Consider the following 21,727-nt stretch of genomic DNA (forward strand, 5'->3'; position numbering starts at 1 on the left):
GATTATAAAAATGGATGATAACATTACATAAAAGTGTAAGAGACTAAGATCAGATTGACAATGTACAGTATTATGCAGTGTAAGCCGTACTGCAAGTGGAAAAGTGTGACTGGCTGGGATCTCTGAGACTAGTGCAGCTGGGGAAAGGGACAAGCTCACAGCAGGTCCTGGAATGTTTGTCTCCGTCAGGAGTTCCTGGCCTGTAGGGAAGGAGAGAGGAGGATCGCCCGGCTGAAGGAGAGTCTCTCTTCGGTGGGAGCACAGCTGCCCGAGGCCCAGAGCAGCTCGCTCTCGGCCTGGCTGCAGGAACAGGAGGAGGAGCTGAATACCTTCAGGTCACACTGCCAGAATAAACACAGCCAACTGGACGCCGGCCTCCGGACTCTCGACAGGTACCGAGGCAGGGCCGCTACGGAGAGCTACGCCGCATTAAAATGAGGGACAGAACAACTGTAATAAATGCCCAAGCACACAAACCCCAGCGCATCCACATGTGGTAGCTTGCTTTTGTGCGTTATGCAGATTCAGGTGTAGACCCTCATAGAGAAGCGTGATATTTGTACCATTAGCATGGAAGCAGTGCTAGCCAGCTGGGCAATGATTGTATGCACCTGTTTTGTTGAGTGTTGATTTTAATGTGGTAGTGTCTATATGGAGAGCTGCTGTTTGGCAATCCTGGTAAAGCTTACTCAAGGAGTCCCATGTTTGTATCTGTTATAGCTTTTATGTACCTGTTTTATATTTTCTTATATTGGTGATGCAGGTAGTTTGGAAGTGTACTTGGAAATCCTGCCTCTCTTGTTTGTATTGTTAAGCAGAAGTGGTCTGTACACACTTGGCATTACATACTCTTCATTTTTTGCATGCTTGGATGCTTGCAAGAACACACTCATGTACCAACCCTTAATACAGCTTTTGAAACTGGAACTGTGCTGCTTGTTAGCTGTTATTTATCAATATCCCTTCAGCCAACCCTCAGCATGTTCACCTGTTTTCTCTCAGCACAGTGCTGCACTGCATTTCATGTGTCTCTTTAGCTCATGTTGGTGCTTTATGTACATTGCTGGGCCTGCAGATGGTCAGTGTGTGTTCTGCTATAGTCTGCAGGAGGAATACATGCATCTTGATAGGTGGCTTCAAGGCAAAGAACAGAAGACAGTAGAAGGTGAAGAGCTTGACAGCTTGTATGAAGAAATTCAAAAAGAAAGGTAATTGATACATCTCCAGTACAGGTTTTGAAAATTGCAGATTTATATGATTAAGGAGAATAGTGTGTATGATTTAGCAAGCACTGCAGACAGATGAGAAGTTAAATAGGCTTTGCATACATTCATAATGGTACAGTAAATGTGTTCTATATGGTAGAGTTCCTAGCATTGTAGTAACATCAGTCTAACAAAATGCAATGTTTTTAACGAGTGTAAGGTAGTCAAAGTCTTTTTCCTCAGTTTTGGAGTGGTTTTAGGTGTACAGTTTCTCATTGTATTTGCATGAAAATATATTTGAAATAAATATTATTTTGTATTTATGTATAAATATATTTAAAAATAAGAAACCATTTTCAGATCACAGGCATGGCCCATTATGATGACAAATGAATTACCGACTTGTTTTCCTACTGGTGATGTGAGTCATAAAGCAGTCTGCAGCACTTTGCAGTCTGAATTGGTCTCCTCTTTCCTGCGGCGCAGGGAGAGGTTCGATGCCCTCCATGGACTGGTGCTGTCGGCGCGGAAGCAGGGGCTGAAGTCCGATGAGACAGTACAGGAAAGCGAGCGACTAGTGGGGAGGTACTGCAGTCTCCAGGCCAGGCTCTGTGCAGAGTGCGAGGCCCTGCTCACCTTGTCCAGAGAGGTGCAGGCCTTCATCACCCTGAGAGACAGCATCCTGAGCTGGGTTACTCGCCTGCAGGACGACCTGGACTCCCTGAGAAAAGACACTCAGGGCAGCAGGAGAGAGATACAGGAGAGACTGCACAGAGCTGAGGTGAGGGGCACGTGCAGATATAGTCTTACATTCCACCTTGACGCTGTTTTGTAGAGTGTGCATTTGCTTTCTCGTGAAAAATAAATATAGAGGTTTTCCTGGAGCAGCACCTCCATCTCTGTAGTCATTTTGCCTCTTCTCTTACCCCACTATAAGCAAACACTGATTGCAGGTCCCTCTTTGATGTCCAGTCTAAGAGCTCTTTTCTGTGTTGCTTGCATCTCTGTTCAATAAGCAAAGCTCTCTGTGACTCTCTGCAGGCTATCCTGAGATCCGGATCTGAAGGGGAGGCCCAGGTGCAGCTCTTGAAACAGAGCGGACAGAATCTAGCCGAACGGGCGAGGCTGGACGAGGCCAGGCGCGGCCAGAGCTTGGCGGCGGTGAGAGAGGCCGAAGAGCAGTGGGGCGCTGTCGTGGGGCCTGCGGCCCAGCACCTCAGGTACCTACCGCAGGTCTCCGCAGGTACCTCAGGTACAGGCCTGTCGGCCCCTCAGACTCAGCCTTTTTATCAACGTGGTATCTGGAGTGTTAGGTTTTAGGTGAAGAAAATGTTATTTCCCCTAGAAATGTGTGTTCTGAATGTGTGTTCAGATGTTGTTATAAAATGTGCATATGGGGCCACAGCTTTCTGGGTTTACATGGCAGTTAATTCCCTTGCCTTTCACAGTGGAGTCATCCTCCCGTGAAAACTGCAGAAGGGTGCTGTTCAGCGGGTGTGTGCAATAGGGCCAGTGATCTTTCGTTCATAGGCGGGAAGTTTTTCCTCTCCTTGCTGTGTGCAGTTTAAGCTGTACTGCTGTTTCTCTTGCGCTCCTTTCTGACAGAGTCCTGCAGGGCGTTGCTGAGCGGTGGGACTCCTGTCTGGAAGTAAAGCAGCAGGTCCAGTCCACAGCCGAGGAGCTCCGGCGACAGACAGCGGAGATCGCCCTGCGGTTCCCCTGGCCCGGCGCGGCGGAGAGGTGCAGGGCGCTCGAGGGGTGCAGGTCACTGGCGGAGAAAGCCAGAGCCCTGTCAGGGGCCTGCGACCGCCTACAAACTGACAGGGAGGAGCTGTCCCAGCTCACACGAGACCCCAGCTTTGCTGAAGAGTCATGGACAGACCTGGTGAAATGCACATCCGGCCTGCTGAAAGACCTGGAGGTTAGCACCTTTGTTTCCCTTGGCTGAAAATTCATGCTGGGAATTCTGAACAAAATATTTTTCTTAGTACCGTTTGCGGGAAGGATTCCGTTGGTTCTGAAATCTGTGTGTGCGTTAGTCAAGGACTAAGTGGGAGGTTTTGAATGTTTGTGATTTAAAGTCAAGGTTTTGTCAGCTGGGGGGGGAAAGGCACCTGATTTGAAGTGCGGTCGGTCCCCTTTCATGGCAGGACGTGAGTGTGAGTCTGGAAGGGAGCCTGCAGGAGGAACGGCGCTGTGGCAGGTTAATGGAACAGGCCAGGGCCGCGCAGCACTCACTGGGGGCCCGGCTGGGGACTGCCAGAGCTGCTCCCAGGGACAGGGCTTCATTGCACGACACTGTCAGCTCACTGCAGGTGACCGTCAAGAGAATTCTGTCATAATGCTGCATAAACATTTAACTGCCTTGTGCATTTTTAGACAGCAGCTTATTAAAGTTCTTACGCATGCAAGTGTATAAGGCATTCTGAATTATTAACTGGCTAAAATCAATGATTTCATACCCCAATAATCACATAATATTATAGCTACTTGTCCTGGATTTCCCATTATTTGTAGCCATAATAAAGAATAGGGTGAAGTGCTCTAACACCACTGTCACGCTTGGTAACATGGTAAGATTCTTCGATTTCCCATTAAAAAGCTAGTGCAGCTACCCCCAGAACTGCTGTAATTTTCACATATAAATATGCTGAATTGTTTTATACTTGTAGGTGTTATAGAACTATGCAACCAGCTTCTTTGAAATAGAGTGGACACAGGCAGCAAATTTCTGCTCTTAACTAACCCCTAACTTCTAAAAAGAAAATTGTATTTTTCCTGCAGGTTCTGTTGGAGTCTGTAGCCCATAATGTTGACTTGATCAAAGAGCTGGAGAATGTGAGTCGTGCTTTGCAGAGAAGCATGACCCTGGGTGGCCAGTCAGCCATTGCCCAGGAGATCATCCTTCTGCAGGAGCAGAACAGAAACAGTGAGACCGAGATCCTGCAGACCATGCAGGAGCTGCACACTCAGGTGCAGCAAGCAGAGGAGGAGCTGATCATGAGAAGCCTGAAAGATGAAGCCATTAAGTTACTGGAGGAGCTCCAGTTGGTCAGTAAAGACCATGGCTCTTTGGAGCAGCTCACTGGCTTCGCTCAGTTGAAGCAACACTGGGAGACCCTGAAGGTGAATAGTCTTCTCAATAGTGGAACTGGATATGTGTGTGTTTATTATGATGTGGGACATAGTCCTCAGTGAAATGCTTGCTGTGAGCTGGGTGACGGGAGCTGGGTGACAAGGAAGACCAATCCCATTCCTCTAGGACCAATAATCCAACTGGTGTCACTGAACTGTTTAAAACATCAAGGTGTGGAAGAAACTGATTCTGTTAGGTAAATGATTTTGTGAAGTTATTAAACTCTCAGATGAAAAGCAAGGGACCCTTTTTCTCTGGTAAGCAAGAGGTGCATCCCTAGCTAGAGAGTCTGACACAAGGCTGGACTGGATGCCCATATGGATCTCTGCCACTGCTGTGACTGCAATGCTTGAGATTGTTCCTTGATGAAAAACGTGCCCACCCCTGAAAAGAATTCCTTGTGAAAATCAGCAGTTAAAATAGTAAAAATATAGGCTGTCTGATGAAGAGCTAAAACATGCCTTTAAAAACTTGCCAGTTTGAAGAGTTATTGATAAACAGACCAGCTGAAGAATGAGGTTTCATTTCAAAGAAAGGTTGCAAATTCCTGGGTGTTCATGAGAAACCCCAAATTAAAGAGACGAATGCCTGTGAGGTGATGGTAGTGTATTGGGCTAGCAATGAAGTCCCCTGCCCCAGAAACACAGCTCTGTCACTGACGCTAGACACAACTTGACAGCAGCTCCCGACCTCTTCTCCGCAGGGCTGCGAAAGAGCTCTTGGGGAGCTGGATGCCAGAGTGGCGGATCTCCAGGCTCCAGGGAGGCTCCGTCTCCCTCAGGGAGAGATTGCAGGAGATGTCTCCGCCGCCGTCACTGCCGCAGTCCAGGAACACAGCAGGTAACACGGCCTTCTTCTTCCAGACGATTCAGCCGGCTTATCATATTACAGCTGAGACTGAAAGGACATCTCCAGGAACTACATTCAGTGCCTTGTGGGAAATCGTAGTGCATTGTAGACAACGTTTTGATCTATTGCCTAAAACTCATTGCCGTTTTTTTTTTGTTTTTATTGAAAGGTTGAAGAGTGACATTTCTCACCGGCTGGAACTGTGTAAAGAGGCTGTAGGAAGGGGGTTCCATGCTCGTCTGCAGGAGTTGCAGCGGTGGAATCAGGCAGCCAGGCCTGACCTGTCCGTTCAGCCCCGAGCGCCCACAGAATCCACGCTCCCATCAGGCAGCCCACGCTCTCTCCAGGTACAGTCCTGCGGGAATTACAGTGCGGTGCCTGGTCAGGGATACAGCACAGAATGACTGTTTTTTTAACTGTCTGCTGGGCCAAGTTTGATATAAATTTAGTTAATAAGGTGGGTTTAGGGCTGAAAAGGACATTAACAATTTGCATGCCTCAGTAACTGCTTCTAAAAAAAAACAACTAAAAGGGTCAGTTGCCATGGAGTCCTTGGGTAGCTCATAGCTCAGGATGTAAACAACACAGAGACAGATACAGGCCTAAAACGCTTTATTCTTTGAAAACATGTGGGGAGAAATCTTGTAATCTGTGTAAACGGAGCATAAATATTAGCGTAATAATGCTGTTTTACAATGTTTTTGATTGATTTGAATTCAGAAAAATCACCAGATCAGTTAGGGATTTATACTGTATATCGCTGTGCCATTTTTATTTGTGTTGTTGTTTTTCTCCCACAGTTTGTTCCTGTTGTGGTAATGATCATGTTAAGAGTGTGTTGAGGTTTATTTCTGTTTTACTTTCACTTCAAGAATGGTCTACATAAAAACTCAGTTCTTGAGTCACAGGCAAAGCTTCTTCATATTACTGTAGACACATTAGATCACTGTGCCAGATTTTCAGAGGCCCAGGAGAAGTGAATACTGAATTTCTGCTGCATTAATGGAGTATCTATGCAAACTTGGTATGTGCTGTATACAGTACATATACTCAATACAGACATAAAAAAGAGAACAGATATACTGTATCAAGATGTATCTTAAGGCCTGGTCCTGTCCATTCAGGTTCTTATGCAGAGACTAGTTCACAAGGATAAGATTTTTCTCAAATCTATGTATGAGTGTTACAGGAAGAATGGACAATTCCACTGTGTCTGGGCTTGCCTGGCCTGTAAAGGAGCTTTGTGTTACAGACAATGCAGGATGAGGCGGAGAGGCTCCAGGCAGCCTTGCGGGAGGCCCTGTCAGACCAGCAATTCTTGATGGACACACTGGGTCAGGAGCAGAAGATCAGGCTGGAGTCAGAGGCCTCCCAGGCCCTGGCAGAGAAGAAGACTCACTCTGCCATCATCACTCAGAAGCTGCAGGTGAGCTGAATCACATGGCCAGTGAGGCAAGCCTAAGCATGGCCACTGGAGGTTATAGGGACTAAGACCCTGACTCCTGACCTAGGTCCATGGGTTGAAATCCCAGGTGGGAACATCACCTCTGTACCCTTGCTCTAGTTATTTTCGCTATGTTACTCTAGCAAACCAGTGCTAAAAATACCGTAGGTACCAAACTGTGTGTGTAATTATAGATAATCAAAATCTCAAAAAGTCATTTACTTAAAGAAGCCATCCTGCTCAGATCAGAGCCCATACAACACAGCCCGCCACAGAGCCTGTGTGTCCCATAGGTCCTGGCCTGGGCATGTGACCATTACATTACCATATTGTTTCCTTATTCAGTGTGAATTTACAGAACTGAAAACTGAACCTTTTATTAGGATTTTGGTGCAGATGGAGTTTTTCTGAGTATTTCATTCATATTAAATTATTTTTTTGTTTGTTTTTGGAGATACAGGAACCTGGGACGCAGCAGTCTGATCTACAGCACTTGCATTCTGCATACTGCATACAGACCCTGCAGACTGGTGTAAAGCAGACAGGAATACTACATCCAGAAACATTATCTTTTGAGACAGTGTTCGATGACTTACAGCATCACGAAACACAGGACCCTGATCTACAGCAGACTGAGACACTACATCTTGAGATACAGCATCCTGCTCTACAGCAGACCGATACACTGCATCTTGTCACACAGCACACCAATGTACAGCAGACTGAGATACTGCATACTGATGTACAAGAGACTGCGACACTACATTCTGAGAAGCAGCATCCTGGAATGCAGCTAACTAAGGCCCTGTACAGTGAGACACAGCACACTGACCTAAACCAGCCTGAGATCCTGCATCATGAGACACAGCACCCTGATAGACAGCAGAGTGACACATTGTATCTTGTGGCACAGAAGACTGAGACAGTGTTTGTCAACTTGGAGCACCTTGAGACACAGCATCCTGATGTAGAGGAGACTGAGACCCTGCATTCTGATGTACAGCAGACTGTACATCCTGAGAGACAGCTTCCTGAAATGCAGCAGAGTAAGACACAGCACCCTGATATAAAGAAGACCGAGACCCTGTCTGTTGATCTACAGCAGAGTGAGACATATAAGAAGAGACATATAAAGAAGACCGAGACCCTGTCTGTAGATCTAGTGCATCCTGAGACACAGAAGACTGAGACAGTGTTTGTCAACTTGGAGCACCTTGAGACACAGCACTCTCATGTACACCAGCCTGAGACCCAGCACCCTGATATAGAGAATATTGAGACCCTGTCTGTTGATCCACAGCAGCCAGAGACCTTGCAAACTGATGTACAGCAGGCTGGGGTACCACATCCTGTGACACAGTATTCTGAGACAGTGTTTGTTGACTTACAGCATCTGGACACACTGCACCCTAATTTACTCCAGACCGAGACACTACATCTTGAGAAACAGCAGACTGAGACAGTGTTTGCTGAGATGCAGCATCCTGAGACAGGACACCCTGATGTACCACAGCATGAGACACAGAACCTTGATCTAAAGCTGACTAAGACACTACATTTTGATTCAGGACACCCTGATCTTCAGCAGAGTAAGACACAGCGCACTGACCTAAGCCAGCCTGAGTCCATCCATCTTGACACTCAGCACCTGGATCAACAGCAGCTCGAGACCCTACATCTTGAGAAACAGCAGACTGAGACAGTGTTTGCTGAGGTACAGCATCCTGAGACAGGACACCCTGATCTACAGCAGAGCAAGACACAGCATACTGACCTAAGCCAGCCTGAGATCCTGCATCTTGACACACAGCACCCAGACGTACAAAAGACTGAGACCCTGCGTCCTGGGACACAGCGCCCTGATATAGAGAAGACCGAGAAACTGCCTGCTGATCTACAGCAGAGTGAGACCCAGACTGTTAATCTACAGCAGAGTGAGACAGTGCATCATGAGACACTGTACCCTGCTGAAGAAAAGACAAAGACCCTGCGTCCTGGGACACAGCACCCTGATATAGAGGAGACTGAGACACTGTCTATTGATCTACAGCAGCCTGAGACCCTGCAAACTGATGTGCAGCAGGCTGGGATACTACATCCTGTGACACAGTATTCTGAGACAGTGTTTGCTGACTTACAGCATCTGGACACACTGCACCTTGATCTACAGCAGACTGAGACACTACATCTTGAGAAACAGCAGACTGAGACAGTGTTTGCTGAGATGCAGCATCCTGAGACAGGACACCCTGATGTACCACAGCATGAGACACAGAACCTTGATCTAAAGCTGACTAAGACACTACATCCTGATTCAGGACACCCTGATCTACAGCAGACTAAGACACAGCGCACTGACCTAAGCCAGCCTGAGTCCATCCATCTTGACACTCAGCACCTGGATCAACAGCAGCCCAACACCCTATATTTTGAGAAACAGCAGACTGAGACAGTGTTTGCTGTGATACAGCATCCCAAGACAGAGCACCCTGATGTACAGAAGACTGAGACCTTGCATCCTGGGATACATCACCCTGATATTGAGAAGACAGAGAAACTGCCTGCTGATCTACAGCAGAGTGAGATCCTGTCTGTTATTCTACACCGTGAGACAGTGCATCATGAGACACTGTACCCTGATGTACAGGAGACTCAGACACTGTCTGTTGATCTACAACAAACTGATGTACAGCAGGCTGGGGTACTACATCCTGTGACAAAGTATTCTGAGACAGTGTTTGTTGACTTACAGCATCTGGACACACTGCACCCTGATCAACAGAAGACTGAGACACTACATCTTGAGAAACAGCAGACTGAGACACTACATCTTGAGAAGCAGCAGACTGAGACAGTGTTTGCTGAGATGCAGCATCCTGAGACAGGACGCCCTGATGTACCACAGCATGAGACACAGAACCTTGATCTAAAGCTGACTAAGACACTACATCCTGATTCAGGACACCCTGATCTACAGCAGAGTAAGACACAGCATACTGACCTAAGCCAGCCTGAGATCCTGCATCTTGACACACAGCACCCAGATATGCAAAAGACTGAGACCCTGCGTCCTGGGACACAGCACCCTGATATAGAGGAGACTGAGACACTGTCTGTTGATCTACAGCAGCCTATGACCCTGCATACTGATGTACAGCAGGCTGGGATACTACATCCTGTAACACAGTATTCTGAGACAGTTTTTGCTGACTTAAAGCATCTGTACACACTGCACCCTAATTTACTCCAGACCGAGACACTACATCTTGAGAAACAGCAGACTGAGACACTACATCTTGAGAAACAGCAGACTGAGACACTTCATCTTGAGAAACAGCAGACTGAGACACTACATCTTGAGAAACAGCAGACTGAGACAGTGTTTGCTGAGATGCAGCATCCTGAGACAGAGCACCCTGATGTACCACAGCATGAGACACAGAACCTTGATCTAAAGCCGACTGAGACACTACATCCTGATTCAGGACACCCTGATCTACAGCAGAGTAAGACACAGCTCACTGACCTAAGCCAGCCTGAGTCCATCCATCTTGACACTCAGCACCTGGATAAACAGCAGCTCGAGACCCTACATCTTGAGAAACAGCAGACTGATATTGAGAAGACCGAGAAACTGCCTGCTGATCTACAGCAGAGTGAGAACCTGTCTATTACTCTACAGCATGAGGCAGTGCACCATGAGACACTGTACCCTGATGTAGAAGAGACTCAGACACTGTCTGTTGATCTACAGCAGCCTGAGACCCTGCAAACTGATGTAAAGCAGACTGGGATACTACATCCTGTGACACAGTATTCTGAGACAGTGTTTGTTGACTTACAGCATCTGGATACACTACACCCTGATCTACAGCAGACTAAGACACTGTGTCTTGAGAAGCAGCAGACTGAGGCATTGTTTGCTGAGATAGAACATCCTGAGACAGAGCACTCTGATGTACCAAAGCATGAGACTCAGAACCTCGATCTAAAGCCAACAGAGACACTACATCCTAGTTCAGGACACCCTGATCTTCAGCAGAGTAAGACACAGCTCACTGACCTAAGCCAGCCTGAATCCATGCATCTTGACACACAGCACCTGGATCAACAGCAGCCCGAGATACTACATCTTGAGAAACAGAAGACTGAGACATTGTTTACTGAGGTACAGCATCCTGAGACAGGACACCCTGATGTACCACAGCATGAGACACAGAACCTTGATCTAAAGCTGACTGAGACACTACATCCTAATTCAGGACACCCTGATCTTCAGCAAGGTAAGACACAGCTCACTGACCTAAGCCAGCCTGAGTCCATGCATCTTGACACACAGCACCTGGATCAACAGCAGCCCAAGACACTACATCCTGAGAAACAGCAGACTGAGACAGTGTTTGCTGAGGTACAGCATCCTGAGACAGAACACCCTGATCTACAGCAGAGCAAGACACAGCATACTGACCTAAGCCAGCCTGAGATCCTGCATCTTGACACACAGCACCCAGATGTGCAAAAGACTGAGACCCTGCGTCCTGGGACACAGCACCCTGATATAGAGGAGACTGAGACACTGTCTGTTGATCTACAGCAGCCTATGACCCTGCATACTGATGTACAGCAGGCTGGGATACTACATCCTGTAACACAGTATTCTGAGACAGTTTTTGCTGACTTAAAGCATCTGTACACACTGCACCCTAATTTACTCCAGACCGAGACACTACATCTTGAGAAACAGCAGACTGAGACACTACATCTTGAGAAACAGCAGACTGAGACACTTCATCTTGAGAAACAGCAGACTGAGACACTACATCTTGAGAAACAGCAGACTGAGACAGTGTTTGCTGAGATGCAGCATCCTGAGACAGAGCACCCTGATGTACCACAGCATGAGACACAGAACCTTGATCTAAAGCCGACTGAGACACTACATCCTGATTCAGGACACCCTGATCTACAGCAGAGTAAGACACAGCTCACTGACCTAAGCCAGCCTGAGTCCATCCATCTTGACACTCAGCACCTGGATAAACAGCAGCTCGAGACCCTACATCTTGAGAAACAGCAGACTGATATTGAGAAGACCGAGAAACTGCCTGCTGATCTACAGCAGAGTGAGAACCTGTCTATTACTCTACAGCATGAGGCAGTGCACCATGAGACACTGTACCCTGATGTAGAAGAGACTCAGACACTGTCTGTTGATCTACAGCAGCCTGAGACCCTGCAAACTGATGTAAAGCAGACTGGGATACTACATCCTGTGACACAGTATTCTGAGACAGTGTTTGTTGACTTACAGCATCTGGATACACTACACCCTGATCTACAGCAGACTAAGACACTGTGTCTTGAGAAGCAGCAGACTGAGGCATTGTTTGCTGAGATAGAACATCCTGAGACAGAGCACTCTGATGTACCAAAGCATGAGACTCAGAACCTCGATCTAAAGCCAACAGAGACACTACATCCTAGTTCAGGACACCCTGATCTTCAGCAGAGTAAGACACAGCTCACTGACCTAAGCCAGCCTGAATCCATGCATCTTGACACACAGCACCTGGATCAACAGCAGCCCGAGATACTACATCTTGAGAAACAGAAGACTGAGACATTGTTTGCTGAGGTACAGCATCCTGAGACAGGACACCCTGATGTACCACAGCATGAGACACAGAACCTTGATCTAAAGCTGACTGAGACACTACATCCTAATTCAGGACACCCTGATCTTCAGCAAGGTAAGACACAGCTCACTGACCTAAGCCAGCCTGAGTCCATGCATCTTGACACACAGCACCTGGATCAACAGCAGCCCAAGACACTACATCTTGAGAAACAGCAGACTGAGACAGTGTTTGCTGAGGTACAGCATCCTGAGACAGGACACCCTGATCTACAGCAGAGCAAGACACAGCATACTGACCTAAGCCAGCCTGGGATCCTGCATCTTGACACACAACACCTAGACATACAAAATACTGAGACCCTGCGTCCTGGGACACAGCGCCCTGATATCGAGAAGACTGAGGAACTGCCTGCTGATCTACAGCAGAGTGAGACCCAGTCTGTTAATCTACAGCAGAGTGAGACAGTGCATCATGAGACACTGTACCCTGATGAAGAAAAGACAAAGACCCTTCGTCCTGGGACACAGCACCCTGATATAGAGGAGACTGAGACACTGTCTGTTGATCTACAGCAGCCTATGACCCTGCATACTGATGTACAGCAGTCTGGGATACTACATCCTGTGACACAGTATTCTGAGACAGTTTTTGCTGACCTAAAGCATCTGGACACACTGGACCCTAATTTACTCCAGACCAAGACACTTCATCTTGAGAAACAGCAGACTGAGACACTACATCTTGAGAAACAGCAGACTGAGACAGTGTTTGCTGAGATACAGCATCCTGAGACGGCCCACCCTGATGTACCACAGCATGAGACACAGAACCCTGATCTAAAGCAGACTGAGACGCCACACTTAGAGCATCTATTGAAACAGCAACGTCATCTACAGAATATTGAGACCCTGCTCAGTGATTTAGAGAATCCTGAGACACAGCTCCCTGATATACAGAAGACTAAGACCGTGTGTCTTGAGTCACAGCACCCTGAACTACAGAAGACTGAGACACAGCACCCTGGTATAGAGAAGACCAAGGCACTGTTTACTGATCTACAGCAGAGTGAGACACTTCCTGTTGATCTACAGCAGACTGAGACAGTACATTCTGAGACACAGCACTGTGATCTGCGGCAGAGTGAGATAGTTCATTATGAGACACTGCAACGTAATAAACAGCCGACTGAGTCAGTGAAGGCCAAAACGCAGCATCCTGAGTTCCTGTGTACTACTTTACAGCCGTTTGAAACCTTGCTTAGTGATCTACAGCAGACTGGGATGCTGCATACTCAAACACAGCCCCACGATCTACAACAGGCTGAGACACTATGCACTGATGTAAAGGGAAATGAGACAGAGCATCCTTACAAGCAACAACAAGCTGTGACACACCTCCCATATATACAGCAAACTGAGACAATGCATCCTGAGATGCAGCACCCTGGACTACAGCAGACTGAGACTCTGTGTACTAATTTAGATCCTGCTAAGATGATGCATTCTGAGCCACAGCAGCTAAAGAAAACTGACACACTCCATATTAAGCCACTGCATGTTGATCTACAGCAGACAGAGATATTGTCATCTGAGACACAATGCTCTGAATTACAGATGACAGTAGTACTGTGTTCTGATTTTATGCAAACTGAGACGGTGCAGTCTGAGACACAAAATCCTGATATACAACCGACTAATACATTGCATAACAAAACACTTGATACTGAGACTTTGTGTACTGATCTACAGAAGGCTAAGATACTGCTTCCTAATACACAGCCTACATATGTACAGAAGAGCGAGACATTGTCTACTGAGACACAACATCCAGGTCTGCAGCAGACTGAGATACTTTATACTGAACTTCAACAAACAGAGACACTGCCCACTGGCACCTCTGGGACAGACCAAGTTGAGGAAATGCAGCTACAGCACGATGATGTTCAATACTCTGATACCAAGCACAACAAGGCATTACAATTAATGAACACAGAGATACAGCACTCTGCTGTTCAACACTCCAGAATTCAGCACATTGAGACACGGAGAATTGATGTCTCTGATTTACAGCCTATGGGTAGCACAGAGTTATTGCCTACTGATATCCTTGAAAGTGAGAGACGTATGAAGAAATTCTCAGAAACCCAGCACACATTTACTTACCACAGGAGGAGCAGAGGGACAGTCCAGTCTGTGGAGACAGAGCCCACTGAGGGACAGGACACCAGCGATAAAACCGATACAGAGCATAATGGCACTACTGAGATGCAGCAAACCACTGAACACATTGATAACCACTGGACTGTTGCGGATCAGAGTGGCATACAGAGAATTGAGACAGACTATCCTGAGACACAGCATACTGGCCCACAACATTCTGAGACCCTATATACAGAGACACAGGAAACTGTGAATTCGAAGACAAAGTTAGCCGAGGCACAACATACTTACACCTCTGGAAAAGTGCAAACAGAGAGCATCAAGACAAAGGTTGCCAGTGTGCCTGGCACTGAGAGGCAATATTCTGAAAGCCAACACAGTAAGATACAACATTCTGAGATATGCAACACTGTCACAGCTGGTAAACTGGACACCGAGACACAGCTCACTGACACTGCCGTATCACTGGAAGCTGTCCGCCCTGAGACACAGGACAGAGAGCGACTGCAACAAGAGCACCAGCACACTGAGGCCCCTGAGTCTGAGCAGGAGGTGATCCTGGAAGTGTTGACCGCTGATGTACAGCAGGTAATAGTGTCTGATTTTTTACTCTGCTCTAACAGTGATCTTCTAACCTTCTAACCTTCTGACAGTGAGACCTCTTTAGAAACACTACTCTGCATTCCAACACTGAGCATTCAGTGACATGTCATAGGACCTCAGGTGAACTGTCCACCTGGCCCACTGGAGAAAGAAATCCCAAAACATACAGAGTTGGTGGTATAGATGTAGATTGCGAGAACAGAGCACAGGAAAAGCTTCTATCATACAAGCCTGACTAGTTTAAAATGCACAACAGCAACACTTCATGGCACAGTCAGGGTAATTTACTTTATACATGCTGGTTCCCAGTAGGCAAGCTGCCCATTCTGTTATAAATGTAGACAATTTTGCTCACAGGTTAGAGAAAAGATCAGGCCTCTAGTGTTTAATGAAGTCAAATGAAACTAGAATGGAATATGGCAAACAAAAGAGATAAAACCATCCTGGAAATGTTGAAATAACCTCGACAAGGTTGTCTCCAAATTATTTATTATTTATTATTAATTAGTTTTGATTGATCATCATTATATACTAAGAGATTTCTATCATTACATACTAAGAGATTTCCATCATTACATACTAAGAGATTTCGGGGAGATTGGATTTGGAAGCACACCTCTGTAGAACAGGGACTGATCTCATGGGAAAAACTGTATTAACAGCTGACCCTTCGCCATTTCAGAGCCCTGTTGGTTTGGAGAGGCAGGAGGAGCTGGGGGGCGTGAGCTCTGGCACCGTGTGGGTCAAGACTGAGGAGAGGAGGGGAGATGGAGAAAGGGCAGACATCACAGACACACAGCAGGTACGACAGGAGGTCTCCCCAGCACTCTGTCCAGCCTGATGTGATCTTTTTTGCGGTCAGTGCAGGCAATTACCTGTTAGGTAGGCATGCTCAGTCATCTGCTGCCAGACAGGTTTTTACACTTTTTCAAAGAATCGGGACCTGTCCCAGTTTACACTACTGTGATAGTCCTGCAGCTGTAGGAGGAGTATTGCTCCAGGGTCATTTTGGCTTTTGGTAAAGCATTACGTCTCAGATGATGGGGTGCGTATGCGAGCTAAAAAACTGCGATGATGAAAATATGAATATGGCTTGTGCTGTCCTTGAGATATGCTTGTCTGAAGGATTGTGTGTGGGTCAGTCTTATCGTCTGTTTTGCCCTTTCTTTTTTTCTGTTTGGGGGAACTGGATCTGTAATCAGGAGAAACCGGTGTTTGTAACCAGTTCAATATCTGGGTCAGTCAGAACACCACTCTTCCCCCATGCACAAGAAAACCTCTGGAAGCTTTGATGAATATTTGCTAGATGGTACTTTTCTCCAAGGCTTTTCTATGAAGTCCCGTAATGTGAATTCCAGGTGTGAATTCAGGTAAAGACAGATGCAGTAATAAAGTCTCAGTTTGTATGGTAGTGTTATTGGCAGATAGGAAAGAGTTGCAACAGAACAATGCATTTTCAGATGAATATTTTCTTTTTACATTTTAAGGATGTCTGAACTGCCATGTGTCAGAAAGATGTATTCAAAGATCATGAATTGCATTTTCATGGCAAATGGTTGAAAAAAGGTGTACCTGTTTATTTGCATTTAATGTTACTGGATATGTGCCAGATTCTATCTTATACATGAGAATATCATTAACTATGGCATGACTCTTCTGTTGTACTGGAGATTGATGTCTTAAACAAAGACCCAAGTGTTTGTTTTGCTGTGTGTTTTGCTGGACAAAATATCACAAATTATCACACTGCCAGTTATGCCTCAATTTCAGCCTCACAATATCGTAGATTGGCTACTTTCCCAAACAAATATCACCCGTGGAAGCATGAACTTTAGGATGAGCAAAGGGCAATTACAGTTTAAGGTTCAAAGTTTAAACACTGCGACTTGAATATCTTTTTTTATCACTACTGGGGGATCTCTCCATGCTCTGCTGAGTAACATTTTCAAACTTTAGTTACTGTGCTTGATCAGTACATTTATCTAGTGCATCTTTCAAAGACTACATTGAAAACTTTTCTAGAGGGTGTAACTGCCTTAATTATATCCAGTTTATACAAAAGCAAAAAATGGTCCAATCGTCTAAAGAATTCTAATTATCAGTGGAATAAAACACATCAGGAGGAGTGAACTGAGGAGAGATGCGAGGAGCAGACTCAGCAGACACCGGGAGTCTGAAGGACACTCGACTGACAGGATTCTCAGATTAGGACTGCAGAGGAAAGGCAGAGAGGACCCTTACAATGAGAATCAGAGTACTACCAGACAGTTGTTCTGCTATCACAGGAGAGGAGTGGGGGAGCAGGCAAGAAGCAGGACAGATAAGAAATCATAGCTGAAGGTGGCAAAGACAGCATGTCGTGTAAATAATTTGTATGTGTCTTGCTTTTTGTTCTTCCTGTTTTTCTGTTTTCCAGGAGCACTGTTGGTTTAAAGCAAGACCTTCGACACAGTTAGCTAGAGACTGTGGGTAGTCAGTCAGCGAGTGCCATGTAACACTGCACGATTTAGGGAATCAAAAGCAATAACTTTTATTTTACAAAAAGCCACTCCCGTAGCAGTCTGGACTTGCTCCTGCCAAGCTGCTAATGGAATCTGGCACTAGTATGTGTTGTTTATAGCCCAGTGGAGATAGACTCTCCTAGATGGTCTGACATACAGCAATATGGCATTTTTTATCACATTCCTATAAACATGCTATAAGACGATTCTGATTATCTATTAAAAAGACTAGAACTCTGCTTTGAGAAGCTGCTTTTGACTAAACATATCGAAATATTACACCTGACTCTGTTTTCTGATCCCAGAGCCCAATTCAGTTCTGTAGCACTGTAGACTTCTTCTGATTGTAGGTATAACATTGCTTTCAGTTGAATGAGATTTCCAGACAAACATTATTTTTAGTAGACTAGAGGTTTATATAACATAGAATGTTCACAAGTGCAATGTGTAATCATTATAGTTAATATTAAAAAACAATCAATTTAGAGCCCAGTAAATGCTTTTCACCAAATGTAGATCTGACTAAGATTCAGTCACTGCTAATTATTGTTGAAATGAACATAGGCAGCTGGATAAATCCTAAAAAAACTCCAGGCCTCCATAATAGACTGACTTAATAAACTGCATTCAGATGGAAATGACCATGCTGAGAAAACAGGACGTTATACTGAAGGTACCTCACGTGCAAACCACGAACCAAAACACTGAGTGCAGATTATGTGATTTTTTTACCTGCTTTTTGATGGTAGCAACCATTGTGTGATTTGATCCATTTAAAAGCTTGAGTCCTCCTGATGCAGAACAGATTTGTATCCTGAAAGCCCTCCCACACTGGTAGGTTGACCTAATGCTGAAGGACCAGTTACTAAAATGCACATACAGGACCGTTAGTAGTTTTCTAGTTTATCACTGGTTGGGAACACAGGCTAAACTCTGTGTTAGCTACTGCGGTTTCTTTTTTTTTCTACACACTGCCACCTTGTAGTGCATTACTTGGTACACCATTTTGCAGTCAGATTATTACTCTGACTGTTCTCTAACTTAAATCCACCCAGCGATTCTGTATCGAGTCAATCACTGGTTTGAAAGTGCTTGAGGCATTTTCTGGTTTTTCCAAAACAAGACTGGAGCAACAAGACACACCTCTGGCCGTAAACCAACACATTATCCCTTGGTGCATTTTTTGTTGTACTTGCAGAAGTTATGTGAGCGATACGCATGGAGTTCCTCTGCTCAAAATTTCTGTAAAAAAAAGAAGTTCAACTTTTTAGAGCTGGGCTGCTGAAAGTGAAACTTGCCTATCTCGATGTTTTCTCAGGAACAGGAAGAATGCTGCTTCGGGAACGTGCTGAAATGGTGTGCAGAATCCGAAGGCCTGGAGCTAGTGTCTGAGCACGAGGCTGACGAGGAGCCTGGAAAACTTCCACAGAGCCAGGGAGGTGCAGCGCAGGAAATCTTCACAGACGCTCAGATGCTGACACTGCCAGGCTCTGACAGCCACTCCACTGGAGTAAGAAATACAGTAGATGATGCATTTCTGCACACTGAGAGAAAGGGGGAATGCACTGACCTTTTTATTTTAGTGTCAAATCAGGATGACAGTAACAGTATTGTTCGACTGATATGCTCTTCTGGACTTTTTTAATGTGATTTTTTTATACCGTATTTGCATAGAATTTAAAAACATGCATACAACGTGATTTAAAGACATTTATTTAAAATATGCAACACTGTCACAGCTGGTAAACTGTAACCTGGTTTAGTTTTTTAATTGAATTTCCTCCAATTATGTCTGTGTTTATCAGCATAATTCGGTTACTGTTGGCTTAGACTTCAGTGTAAATTGATTAGTTTGTGTCTACATGCAACACATGGTAAAGAATACTACAACAGTGTCTTAATATGTTAGTTGTCAATGGTAAGTGCTGGTATTTTAACATGGTACAGCATGGTTGAGTATTCCTCTGGTGAATGCAATAGGAAATTGCTCAGGAAACAGTTATGAAGCAATGCTATTTCCTATGCTTTCAACTTGGGAGACTCATGAGCAGAAGCTTGGTTAGCATGTCCTAATCTTGCTGATATAAAATTTGTCTCAAGGTTTCTCTTCTCTGAAAGCACGTCATCTCTCTCTTTGAGAATGCTGCCCTTGCTTATTATCTCTTGCTGTGTGTAATTGCAGGCTGGGAGGCTGAAGGAAACTCTAGAAAGACTTAATACTTTATACAAAGATTTGGAGTCCCAGCTGACGGACGCTGTCCACAGGGTGCTGTACTGTAGGAACCAGCCCGCCAAGCTCCATATTGCAGCCATGACCCAATGCATGGAGGAGACTCAGGTGAGGGACACTGTCCTGTCTGCACATGTGCGTATGTACTGGTGATAGGCTGCATTTCATTACAGCTCTGCGGAGTGTGGGGTGGGACATCTCTTGTTCCAATTCCCTGCTGACTCTTCTGTTCTCTCCCGCTGGGGTGGGAAGCAACTGTTTTCTGGGGATTAAAAAGGCTCAAAATGCAAATGAAATACATGCTCTGCAATATGTTATTCATGAAATATGTACCGAAAAATTAAGAGAATCAGCGCAAATATTAGTTGCAGCCTGAATGGACTTTGGCTGACAAGAAACCAAGTTGCCTCAGAAAAAATTCCAGTTTGCAGTCCAGTGAAACGAGGGAATCTGGCGAGTCTTCACATGATCGAAGTAGGCAGCGAAGCCTGTAATGAAATGAAAGATTTGTAAATTACAGCCATTATGGAACCCCAAGGCTAAAAGCCTACATTTGATTTTATGCTCATCTGTATCTGGTGAGAATTTCTTCCGCGGAATGACTGGATATCGCTGGATATCACTGTCGATCAGTGCCGGGGTCTTCCTTCGTCCTCTCGTCTTTGAAAATAGTGCCTCTCCCTGTTGGTACGGAGAGTCGCCATGATGAGAGAAACACTTTGTACTGGAAGAAATTCAGCTCAAAACACTTGCTTTCTGTCAGCAAGGCCAGTTTAGATGTGTATTGTGGATAAGAAGCGTCTGTGAATACAATTTGCATATTCATCCACCTGGTTAGTGTGCTCTTTATGTATCATTAGCATATTCAATGCATGCTAGTGATTCCATCATCTTCGCATTAAGAAGTGTGTGCAGCTGTGTGCCTGTTGTGTTAGATCTTTCTTAACGTGGATTGGGATTCTGGTATTACGTGTCTAAACATGCTTGAACTTTGACTTAAATGTTCCTTATTACATAAGAACCTTTTGTGAATGAGGCTTATTTCAGTGGAATTTCACAGTACTTTGAATTAAATCTTTTATGTTTTTTTACTCTGCGTGGTATAATTATGATTTTAACCAGGACTCTTTAGTCATTTGTCCTTGAAATCTGACTCTTATGCTCCAGCTCTCTTGTTGTTGTGTGTATTGCCTTCACTATGAAAAGGCCCTGCATGACACCAAAAATCCTACTTGTTGGCTGACTGCTGCCCATTTGGCTGTGCTGTAGGAGCTGCTCCAGCAGCTGGGGCGGCAGCAGACAGTTGCCCTGACTCGGCTAGATAAGGCCCTGACCAGTAACCCTGACACAGCGCACTCTGGAGTGGCGCACCTGATACGCACCCAGTGGGGGGCGATTCTGCAAGACATCTCTGCCATCACACAGGACAGAGTCTCCCAGCTCCAGCTCGTCACACAGTACCACAGGACAGCAGAGACCAGCAGAGCAGAGCTGGATAAACTACGTGCAGAAATGCAGGCACTTCAAAGGTATTTGTTTAATTTTCTTTCATCCAGGCTCTGCACATTTCTCTGCAGGCTACACGCAACCTTCTTGGGTTCTGCATTCTGATTTGTTAGTTTGATTAAACCATCTGTTTAGATCAAGGTCAAACTGTTGCAAAGGCAGAGCCATTGCTTTTAAACCATTAAGTTCTAAATGAACTTTTCATTTGGTTAGTGCTTCTGGACTGAGGTCCACTTTCTCTGGGTACTCCGGTGTCCTCCCATCTTCCAAGGAAGGCTTGCCAGGTTAACAGATGTCTCTAAAAAGTGCCTGTTGGCCTTGTTTGTCGTACCAAGGACTGGCATCCATCTCAGGTTGTTTGCATCCATCTCATGGCTGTGATTCAAAATGCTCTGAGTTGCCACCGTCTTTACCGGGAATAAGCAGCTTACACATGCATACAGATTGTGTTCAGA

At 45.4% G+C, this 21,727-nt stretch overlaps 1 protein-coding gene across 4 annotated transcripts in view; it reads left to right on the forward strand.

Moving 5' to 3' along the window:
* The window catches only part of syne2b (spectrin repeat containing, nuclear envelope 2b), a 151,950-nt gene that overhangs the window by 47,484 nt on the left and 82,739 nt on the right, over positions 1 to 21,727 (forward strand). For all 4 annotated transcript variants that reach the window (XR_011190212.1, XM_069193151.1, XM_069193149.1 and 1 more), the window contains 15 exons: positions 190 to 392; positions 1,101 to 1,208; positions 1,692 to 1,986; positions 2,247 to 2,425; positions 2,811 to 3,126; positions 3,356 to 3,520; positions 3,990 to 4,331; positions 5,045 to 5,181; positions 5,360 to 5,537; positions 6,443 to 6,616; positions 7,089 to 15,020; positions 15,718 to 15,837; positions 18,855 to 19,046; positions 19,719 to 19,874; positions 21,036 to 21,295. Coding sequence is in view for 3 of the 4 variants with exons in the window: in XM_069193151.1 (XP_069049252.1) it covers positions 190 to 392; positions 1,101 to 1,208; positions 1,692 to 1,986; positions 2,247 to 2,425; positions 2,811 to 3,126; positions 3,356 to 3,520; positions 3,990 to 4,331; positions 5,045 to 5,181; positions 5,360 to 5,537; positions 6,443 to 6,616; positions 7,089 to 15,020; positions 15,718 to 15,837; positions 18,855 to 19,046; positions 19,719 to 19,874; positions 21,036 to 21,295 (10,757 nt within the window). In the remaining variant the exon portion in view is untranslated. The remainder of the gene's footprint in view (positions 1 to 189; positions 393 to 1,100; positions 1,209 to 1,691; positions 1,987 to 2,246; positions 2,426 to 2,810; positions 3,127 to 3,355; positions 3,521 to 3,989; positions 4,332 to 5,044; positions 5,182 to 5,359; positions 5,538 to 6,442; positions 6,617 to 7,088; positions 15,021 to 15,717; positions 15,838 to 18,854; positions 19,047 to 19,718; positions 19,875 to 21,035; positions 21,296 to 21,727) is intronic.

The sequence above is a fragment of the Lepisosteus oculatus genome, chromosome 8 (assembly GCF_040954835.1).
Source record: "Lepisosteus oculatus isolate fLepOcu1 chromosome 8, fLepOcu1.hap2, whole genome shotgun sequence".
Classification (NCBI taxonomy): Eukaryota; Metazoa; Chordata; class Actinopteri; order Semionotiformes; family Lepisosteidae; genus Lepisosteus; species Lepisosteus oculatus.